The sequence below is a fragment of the Nanorana parkeri genome, unplaced genomic scaffold (assembly GCF_000935625.1).
Source record: "Nanorana parkeri isolate BGI_ZX_2015 unplaced genomic scaffold, ASM93562v1 scaffold363, whole genome shotgun sequence".
NCBI classification, from domain to species: domain Eukaryota; kingdom Metazoa; phylum Chordata; class Amphibia; order Anura; family Dicroglossidae; genus Nanorana; species Nanorana parkeri.
In genome coordinates, this window is record NW_017306631.1 from 186,295 (window position 1) to 197,229 (window position 10,935).

A 10,935-nucleotide genomic window follows, 5' to 3' on the forward strand; every position below is an offset into this window, starting at 1 on the left:
TATAGATCTTATTTATTTTTTATCCACTTAAAGCGGGGGGGGAAAAAACCGGCCAACTAACCAATTATGAAAATAATTGCTCAGTTGCAGCCCTAGATAGAAGTGAAAATATTACATTAACTGGTACCAATAGTGAGTCACATTCAACTGGACCTTGCTTTGTCATCTTGAATGAGTTTTGTAGCATCTAAAAACCATTGATTCTCTAAAGAGGTGGCTTGGATAAGCTAGGAAAGGTCTTTAACATTAGAGGATTAGAGGATTTAGTGAGCTTGGAGCTGTAAAGTAGTCACCACTCCAAGCTCGCTCCCATGATGGACTACAATCTCACATTTAGTTTACTAATTTGTATTGAGATTGTAGACCATCACAGGAGCGAGCTTGGAGCAGTGACTATTTAACAACACACACTGGGACCTTGGGGAAGACAAGTAGCCAACCTCCAGAAGGAAGGACAGTGTCAGCACCAATTCAGTGACATTGCGAAATTTGGGATTGTGGAGAGGTCTCCAGGCCAAAAGAGGGTGAAGGTCCCTAGCGGGGACAGAGGCGGCTCATATCTAAACATTGCATACTGGAGGTCTTTGAATAAGTCTTTTTTTTCCCATAATGGGCAAAAAATTAAATATACTGATGCCGATTGCTTCTATTAAACCATCTCCCCAGCTTCCTGAAACCGCCCAAAGAAATGAAACCTTCCTCACGGGTGTCCTAGGAGTGCATAAGAAGCATCATTTACTGCTATTACTGCTGCTGGTCAGCCTCCCATCTCCCATTCCATATTGTAATCAAGACAACAGATGAGATGGGATACAATCAACACACATTTCTCCGCACATCTTCAGAACACATCTTTGTCTTGTGATGACTACAGATCAGAGAGATCAAATACTGGAACACGGATCACAGAGGGTGGCCAGTAAAAGGAAATGAAGCAATTGTCAGCTGAATGAATGAAATTGTTAGACTTTAAGCCTATTACCTTCCTTCTATCAGCCAGGTACACTTCGTTTTATATTTATAATTCCCGGGTCCGTCTGTCACAAAACCGCTCGGCCCCGTTAACCTAGAAACAAAAAGAAAAAACAGGTTAATCATCAGCAACAAAGCTTCAGTCACAATTCACTGTCTCATCTGGACTACAAGTGCCGAGATGTTACCACACTTGTGCTCTTAAGATCTATGAGTCCCCTCTGATGGGAATCCAAGTCTTTCCATTCACAGATCCCTATCAATGGATCTGAGAATGGATGACGCAGCTATGGGAACTGAGTAATGCACACTAAAATTGAAATCGAGGGTTGGGGTATGTGACCATGTTTCACGGTACACCATAAATATTGGTCTAACATAAGACATGGTCTAAAAGTAGTGATGCACCGATACTAGTATAGAGGGGCCCCGGTGAGAGGGCGCCCCGCAGCCCCGGTGAGAGGGCGCCCCGCAGCCCCGGTGAGAGGGCGCCCCGCAGCCAGGATTGCTTAGATTTGTAGTCCTCCATAGACGGCTGTCATTCTCCATTGCTGAATAATCACATAAATATAAAGAAACTGCCCTAAAATCATTCGTTCGGTGTGTTTGAGGAAAATATGTCACATGTCGCTTTCAGAAAACGTATCGGTAATTGGTATCGGCGAGTACCTGAGGGAAAGTAGTAGTACTTTCATGAATGCAGCTGCCAGACTCATTCACCTTACCAACCGCTCAGTGTCTGCATCCCCCCTCTGCCAATCCCTGCACTGGCTTCCACTCGCCCAGAGGATAACATTCAAAATATTAACAGTCACCTATAAAGCCATCCACAACTCTGCCCCCGGATATATCTCAGACCTTGTCTCAAAGTATCACCCTAAACGTCCCCTCCGCTCATCCATTGACCTCCTGCTTTCCAGCTCCCTTGTCCACTCCTCCCAAACTCGTCCCCAGGACTTCTCTAGAGTCTCTCCCATCCTCTGGAACTCTTTACCCCAACCTGTCCGTCTATCTCCCACCTTGACTGCCTTTAGGCGTTCCCTAAAGACTCCTCTCTTCAGGGAAGCCAATACCCCCTCGACCTAACCACTGAACCTTCACATTCTCAAATAATTAATCCGCACACAGCTCCCTCCTCATGTATCATTTCCCCCTCCTCTTTCAGATTGTAAGCCCTCAGGGGCAGGGCCCTCCTTACCATCTTATCTTGAATTGTATTGTAATGTCTTACTTATATTGTAAAGCACTGCGCAAACTGTTGGCGCTATATAAATACTATGTAATAATAATAATATTACTTGGTCTTGAAAAAAATGCTATCGGTAAATCTATCTAAAAGGTGAACTTCTACTGCTTGTTCGGATGAAATGCTGTGCATGATCAGGGCGCAGGTTCAAGAAAATGCAGGAAGTCAAAAGGAAGATTTCCAAAATGTCGTTATTTTAGGCTATGTTTAGATTTGGATACAATATAATTAAATAGGAACACAACTCAAGTCATACAGGAAGGCAATTCATTTCCTTTAAAAAAATGTTATGCAAGAAAAAACTGAAGACGTTATCCATCCGCTGCTGGGATCACAAGATCAGTCTGAAAATGAGCCATCATATCTAATCTCCCCCAAATATTAACCCTTTCCAAAACATATACCACTATAAAAAAGGTTAAAAGGAATCACTAAGAAATTAAAGGTAAAGGAAGGTCACATTCTCAGTGATGTCACCGGTCTCTAGTGAATGGATAGGCCGCATTCTCAGTGATGTCACCGGTCTCTAGTGAATGGATAGTCTACATTCTCAGTGATGTCACCGGTCTCTAGTGCATGGATAGACTGCATTCTCAGTGATGTCACCGGTCTCTAGTGAATGGATAGGCTGCATTCTCAGTGATGTCACCGGTCTCTAGTGCATGGATAGGCTGCATTCTCAGTGATGTCACCGATCTCTAGTGAATGGATAGACTGCATTCTCAGTGATGTCACTGGTCTCTAGTGAATGGGTAGTCTACATTCTCAGTGATGTCACCGGTCTCTAGTGAATAGATAGGATGCATTCTCAGTGATGTCACCGGTCTCGGGTGAATGGATAGTCTACATTCTCAATGATGTCACCAGTGTTCAGAGAAATAAATGGTTGTCCGCGTCAGCCAAAAGGTGGAAATGTATAGTAAATTTGCTTTGGGTAGAGAACAATCTATATAGTTCTATCAAATGTATAAATGACATCTTCTAAACATGCATACGCTCACTAAAAGTACTGTGCACATAATGAAAATACACTCTCAGATTGAAGTGCTTTGAACTATGAACTCCGAATGAACATACGGCATGTACACTGCTGCACACTGACGTACAATGGAATGGTTTCATAATATCTCAAAGCACCTTGTAAAACACAGAGCAATCTTTCAGTGCAACATGAAGGAAATAATGTTATTCTGTTGTGGTCTACAGTATAACCACATAAAAAGGAAGCCAAGCTGGTACATTACCATTCCCTCTCAGATGTTCACGGGACACAACCTACTCAAGTTGGAGAGGGGCAATCACTAGTGACAAGTTGGCTTTTACAGGCGTATGGTAACTGTAGCTGTAACAAAAGCCAACATTCACGCTAAAGGAAACCTAACCCTCATTCACACAAAAGGCACTTAACATTCTAATTGGACGGAGTCACACAGTCCCCTAGGCCGTTCACTGATTTGTAACAATGCCTTCTGCATATAGGAGCCTTTGACTCAATTATGGGCTGCATGTGACATAAACATATAACAAACACAGGGGTGTGCAGTAATGCACCTTCATCCTCAAGACAGTTACACATTGCAATTCAAACATGTGAATGGGCCAGGTACCAGAGGGCAATGTAACTCCTGTGCACATGTGCAGATGCTACATTATCTCTGGGCAGCCAATGGCCGAAGGGGGGCACCACAGATGAATCGGCACTATAGATCATGGTGGGGGAGAATGCAGCGGTGACAGGTGCCTGGACCAGTCATCAATAGAGTCAGCAGAGAAGGTGGTAGGTTTGTGCCATAATTTGCAAGTAAGCTGTGCATACTGTACATGCAGGTAATGGCACAAAACTCATCCTACCTATGGCGTTTACTTCCAATTACGGAAGCGTCCCACAGCCGCTGAGTATGACTGCACTCCGCTGAGTCCCACTCACACTGCATTAATCTCCCGCAAACACAGAAGGGACGCGGACGGACCTCCGGCTTCCCTTCTCCCTCCGGTTCCAGCCACTCGCTCGCTTGGGCGGGCTTTGCCCTGTTGGGCACCCGCCCAGTGAAGGCTCTCTTCTTGGACCGCTCGGTCCTTACCAGAGGCCTCCTTTTCTTCCAGTCCTTGGACACTAATGTAAGTGACATTTTTTTGCCTTTGCGAGCATACACAAACACTCAGGTTATTGCGCCCTTCTGTGTTTTTTAGTTAATATTAACTTAAAACTGACTAGCAGCAATGACAGGTCTAAATCAATGGTTAAAACACCCCGAAAATAATGTAGCCGCTGTCTCCTAACCCTCCACCGCAGCATACTAACATCTTGTGCTGTATTTTTATATCTGTCGTATATGAAGAACTTAATTTGAAATAAATATAGAGCGAGCGAGAGCGAGCGAGAGCGAGAGAGAGCGAGCAAGAGCGAGCAAGAGCGAGAAAGAGCGAGAAAGAGCGAGAAAGAGCGAGCGAGGGAGCAAGAGCGAGGGAGCACGAGCGAGGGAGCAAGAGCGAGGGAGCAAGAGCGAGGGAGCAAGAGCGAGGGAGCAAGAGCGAGGGAGCAAGAGCGAGGGAGCAAGAGCGAGGGAGCAAGAGCGAGGGAGCAAGAGCGAGAGAGAGAGCAAGAGCGAGAGAGAGAGCAAGAGCGAGAGAGAGAGCGAGAGAGCAAGAGCGAGAGAGAGAGAGCAAGAGCGAGAGAGAGAGCAAGAGCGAGAGCGAGAGCAAGAGCGAGAGAGAGCGCAAGAGCGAGAGAGAGCGAGCGAGAGAGAGAGAGAGCGCAAGAGCGAGAGAGAGCGCAAGAGCGAGAGAGAGCGAGCGAGAGAGAGAGAGAGCGCAAGAGCGAGAGAGAGAGAGAGCGCAAGAGCGAGAGAGAGCGCAAGAGCGAGAGAGAGCGCAAGAGCGAGAGAGAGCGCGAGCGAGAGCGAGAGCGCGAGCGAGAGCAAGAGCGAGAGAGAGAGCAAGAGCGAGAGAGAGAGCAAGAGCGAGAGAGAGAGCAAGAGCGAGAGAGAGAGCAAGAGCGAGAGAGAGAGCAAGAGCGAGAGAGCAAGAGCGAGAGCCGAGAGAGCGAGAGCGAGAGCGAGAGCGAGAGCGAGAGCGAGAGAGCGAGAGCGAGAAAGAGCGAGAGCGAGAAAGAGCGAGAGAGAAAGAGCGAGAGAGAAAGAGCGAGAGAGAAAGAGAAAGAGAGAAAGAGCGAGAGAGAAAGAGCGAGAGAGAAAGAGCGAGAGAGAAAGAGAGAAAGAGCGAGAGAGAAAGAGCGAGAGAGAAAGAGCGAGAGAAAGAGAGAAAGAAAAAGAGAGAAAGAAAGAAAGAGAAAGAAAGAAGAGAAAGAGAGAACGAAACAGAGAGAAAGAGAAAGAAAGAAGAGAAAGAAGAGAAAGAGAGAACGAAACAGAGAGAAAGAGAAAGAAAGCTCCACCAAATATTACTCAAGTTCATTACATAATTAATTCCCAGATGAATGTTAAAGTTCTTGTTCATAGTCTCTTTTGAAACCGGATATGTTGTTTATTTTATTAAGACCTTTGTAAGTTGTCATATCCTTTTCCTTTTCATTATACCTTATTCAGTTTTGTTTTTATGACATAAAACTGTTTGTATCTTGGTGGATTTATGTTGTTAAAAAAATGTAAAAAAATAAAAAGAACAGAACTTTCTTTTAGAATGACAAAGCTGCGCTAACCTGTAGAGGAAAAACAATCCCCGGAATGTGGTTGCTAGAGGCAATCCAATCACATATCTGTGCACCCAGCCTGAAACAAGTTGCTATGTGAAGAATTCTATTTCCTTAAAGGCAATTTGTCATAAAGCAGTATACATGTAAGTGACAAAAAGAGAGACTATTGCTCAGCTTCAGGTATGTGTTCCTAGCACTCCAAAATGAGGGTGCTGCCCCCCCACACCCCCCTTCTCCGAGACACACGAATAAGAGCCACACTCCAAATTGCTGAGCCGCTGTTTACAGTTATTGATCCACAGGTACGAATCAGACCACCTGGGCTCTTCCTTTGACGCGTTTCACTCAATAAGAGCTTATTTGCGGTCAATAAAAGACTTGTCAGATTTGGAATGCGGCTCTCGTGTCTTCTGTTCATGCACACCGGTCAGTGTATTGAGTGTGCACACCTCTGGCCCCTGCAGACTCTTCCTCTCGACCACGTTTGTACCTCGGTATGGACATTCAGTAACATGGACAGGGAGGAGATTGAATGGACGACAAGTACGGTGAGATCCCCACACTTGTATTCCATTGAGAACAGCTGCAGGAGCTGATGGCACTTGTCGTTTATCCACTTACAAATCTGGTCAAAGGAGAATTGATGTACAGCTGTGTCGGTGGAGCCACGCACAGCGGAGCCAAATTAAAATAACTGCAGCATGCAGGAAAAAGAACCACACAATCTGAATATATGTATAACATGAAACATGTTCAGAAAGGTGCAGGGATTCTACACTCAAATCATAAGGTACATGGTGAGACTTAGAAACCAACTAAAATCTGACTTCAGAGCTGCTGCTGTGATCTTTGAGGATGAATTACTTCACAGTAAAAGCAGCTGCAGAGGTTAGTGAGCGCTTCAAATCTCTTTTACTGCTTGTTACAAATTATTATAATACAAGATTGATATAGCGCCAACAGTTTGCGCAGCGCTTTACAATATAAGAAAGACATTACTGTTACAATACAAGTCAGGACAAGATGGTAAGGAGGGCCCTGCCCATGAGGGTTTACAATCTAAAAGGGAGGTGATACATGAGGAGGTAGCTGTGTGGGGATGAATTGTTTGAGAACGTGATGGCTGAGTGGTTAGGTTGAGGTGGGATAGGCTTCCCTGAAGAGATGAGTCTTAAGGGAATGCCTAAAGGCAGTCAGAATTGGAGATAGCCAAACAGGTTAAAATCTGTAAGGAGTCATCGGTAAGGCGTTCAAGAGAATGGGAGACATTCTAGAGAAGTCCTGAGGGTGAGCATGGGAGGAGTTGATGGAGTTGGAGAGCAAGAGGTCTTGGGAAGAGCGGGGGGGGAAAGGAACGGCGATTCTTTGAAACGATGTTGGAGATATAACCTGGGGCAGAGTTGTGAATGGCTCTCTAAGTGGTTAATATTTTGAATGTTATCCTCTGGGTGATTGGAAGCCAGTGCAGGGATTGGCAGAGGGGGTGGGTGATGGAAGCCAGTGGATGGATTGGCAGAGGGGGGCTATTGGCTGTCAGTGCAGGGATTGGCAGAGGATGGTTGCAGACACAGAGAGGTTGTTTAGGTGGATGAGTGTGGCAGCAGCATTCATGGAAACTGAAGGGGGAGGGGCCTATGTAGAGGTAGGCCAATGAGGAGGGAGTTGCAGTAGTCATGACGAGAGATGACGAGTGGATGAGTAGCTTTGTAGTTTCTTTGGTGAGGAAGGAGCGTCTTTTGGAGATGTTAAAGGTGAAGGCGGCAGGATTTGGATAGTGATTGGAAGTGGTGAAAAAAGGTGAGGTCGAGTCAAGTATCACACCTAGCATCTTGTCATGGGGGAGCAATGGAAAAGTTGGGGGAAAGTGCACGGGGGAGAAAGGAATTAGTGGCCCAGAAGGACACCGAGGGGGTGAGTTGTGGAGAGATATATTTGTGTCTCATCAGCATAGAGACAATATTGGAAGCCATGCAGGGCTATCAACTGACCAAGAGAGGAGGTGTAGATAGAGAACAGAAGGGGTGAAAGGACAGAGCCTTGGGGGACCTCTACAAGAAGATGAAGAGGAGGGGAGGAGTTAGATTTGTAGGTGACACTAGAGGAGCGCTTGGATAAGTAGGAGGAGAACCATGAGAGCACAGTCTTGGAGGCCAAGCGAGTGGAGTTTTTTGAGGAGGAGCGGGTGGTCAACAGTGTCAAAAGCAGCAGAAAGGTCTAATAGCAAGAGTAAGGAATAGTGGCCGTCGTTTTTAGCTGTTAGTAAGTCATTAGTGAGTTTTTGGAGGACGATGTCAGTGGAGTGTTGGGGGAGAAAGCCAGACTGTAAGTAAAACCTTTTTTGTCCATAGTCTGGGCACAGGTGCACTTTAACTGTTTAACCACTTGAAGTCCGCGGTGTTAAACCCCCCTTCCTGGCCAGGCCATTTTTCAGTATTCAGCGCTGCGGTATTTTGGCAAATGTTTATTCCGTCATGCAGCGCTGTACTGAAATTCATTTTATACCATTTTTTTGAGGACAGATGGAGCTTTCTTTTGGTGGTATTTAATCACCACTGGGGTTTTTATTTTTTACTATATTACGGAAAAATTACAGAAAATTTAAAAAAAAGTGTTTCCCTTATTTAAATTATAAAACATTTATTACCCAATTTTTTGGTAAAATATAAAAGACGGGGTCACGTCGGGTAAAAAGACACCATGTCAAGCCTTAAAATTGCGCGCGTGCGCGAAACCTCAAAAAACTACAATACCCAAAATTGACCATAGGCGATGCTTTAAAAGCTCTTACAGCTCATCAGTTTCATGTTATCAGTGATTGATGGCCCTAAAATTCTTGCTCTCATTGCGATGTTCGCGGCGATATGCAACATGTGTAGCGCAATTGTCGTTTTTGCGGGCTGGCGCATATTTACGTTTATATGTGCGTAAACGTGGGGGGGACTTAAAAATTTGGTGTTTTTTTTACTTTTTTATATGCAACTTATTTTTGTAAACTTTTTTTATTTATATTTATTTTTTACACTGATTGTTATTGCTATTACATAGGGGGATAGAAATCCCCCTATATAATAGCCCAATCACACTGACAGGTCCTCTTTATGGAGACATTAGGGGTCTCTAGTAACTGCTGTAAAGCACGGGCGGATTTCCCTAGCGCGCGAGCAAGAAAAAAATGCTGTCTAATGACAGCAACCCGCGAATGTGAGTCTGTCGTCCGTTTTTTTCTCAACGGGCGGGCGGCAGGAGGTTAAACAAAAATTGGTGTCCACACTCGTAAGGTTCTTAGAAACAATAATTAGAGGAGACAAACACCAGTGAGGGCCTGCAACATATTCACAGTAGCAGTTAAACATTTGCTTCTGTTTATAAGGCAAGGTAAACACAAGATGGTCAATTAACACCGTGGTGTCAGAGACTAAATGCTTTCTAGCTTTGGTGGTCAGCCATGCTGAAAGAGCCACAGAGGAAGACAGCAACAAGCAACACAGACACAATAGAAAATGCAAATGAGGAGAGATCGCTGCTTCATTCATCAACTGCAAAATGTGGCAAGCCCAAAGCTCATCAAAAAGGAGCACTTCGTGCATACTCCTCGCCCCTGCCTAAAACGGCTGACACCCGGGTCACAGACAACATGCTGAGCTAATTCATTACATGCAACTTTAGCTGGCCATTGAATGCTCTACGGGCTGAACGAAAAGATAGAACAGATAACCCATCAACGCTACGAGCATGTTGATGGAGAATCCACGCTGTTTCTTTTGTATTCTGACAGCTCACAGCCTCTGTTTTGTGCAATCGCACATGGCGCTTGAATAGCTTCAGCAGGGGAATGACAGCAGCCGGTGGCAGGATTCCGCAGACGGAAGCTGAATGTAAACAGCAAGCAGTGGGCTGGTGGCGATTTCACATTACAATAGCCAATAGCAGGCTGGCTATTGCACCCTCCCATTGCCTGCTGTCAATCAGCAGAGGAGGGGCCTGAAGGGGGGGTAGGTTTGGGGAGCTCTCCTCACCAGTGGGCTCCGGTTCCAGGGGTCTGTGTCCCCTCCATTCCCCGCTGGGAGCAGTGTGGATCGGAGGGAATGCAGAGCCTATAAAACACCGGTTCCCAGCATGGAGGAGAGAACTAGGGGTTCCACACCAACTAATCAATAATGAGAATAGTTGGTAACTATTCTCATTATCTATTAATAGATTAGTTGGTTGCAGACCCATCTAACACTTTAAATAAATCTGTATTTTTATGTTGAATTTCCACAAGCATTATTCCCCTCCTATTAACCATATTAAACTAGAAGCCTATTCCATCTCAACCTAACCACTGAACCATCACGTTCTCAAACAATTCATCCCCACACAGCTACCTCCTCATGTATCACTTGCCCCTCCCTTTTAGATTGTAAGCCCTCATGAGCAGGACCCTCCTTACCACCTTGTCTTTAATGACTTCCTTATATTGTAAAGCGCTGCACAAACTGTTGGCGCTATATAAATCCTGTATAATAATAATAATGTCTGCAATCTTACTGAAGATGCCCATAGTATGTACTTCCTCAGTGCAGTGACACAATTTTACTCAGCCCTGTGAATATGCACTGCCTGGTGTCACCACTCTCAGGGAGCCTGCCTTCTGAACTGCAGCTCAACGTCTGAACAGTGTAGCATCATCATTGCTTGCTGGAAGCAAAGCATGATGGGATATGTATTTTGAGAAATGGAGATTGCATCACATCAAGCAGCAGGAAAAGGGATGCAAATCACACTGGGAATCCAGGGAGTTGGTGGAAGTGATGGGCAGACAGAAGGCAGCGCTCACTACATAAAAGGGATTTTTAAAGTAAGCTTTGATTGCATCATCAGAAAGAACTCTATGTATTCCGATTACAATGCTGATGTTATAAAAGGAGAGGCTATGATGGGACTTTACATCTCCTTTAACAGGATTATTTCTTCCCTGATGGCACATTGGGCATATTCCAAGATGACAATGTCAGGATTCATGGGACTCAGATTGTGAAAGAGTGGTTCAGGGAGCATGAGACATCATCGTCACACATGGATT

The 10,935-nt window shown here is 45.1% G+C and overlaps 1 protein-coding gene across 1 annotated transcript in view; it reads right to left on the minus strand.

Annotated features, from left to right (window-relative positions):
- ATRN (attractin) overlaps positions 1 to 10,608 on the minus strand; it is a 164,788-nt gene extending 154,180 nt beyond the window's left edge. Inside the window, 2 exon segments of the mRNA XM_018558854.1 lie at positions 983 to 1,066; positions 10,604 to 10,608. Of these exon segments, the coding sequence (XP_018414356.1) occupies positions 983 to 1,066; positions 10,604 to 10,605 (86 nt within the window). The 5' untranslated portion in view covers positions 10,606 to 10,608.
- Positions 10,609 to 10,935: the final 327 nt, after the last annotated feature.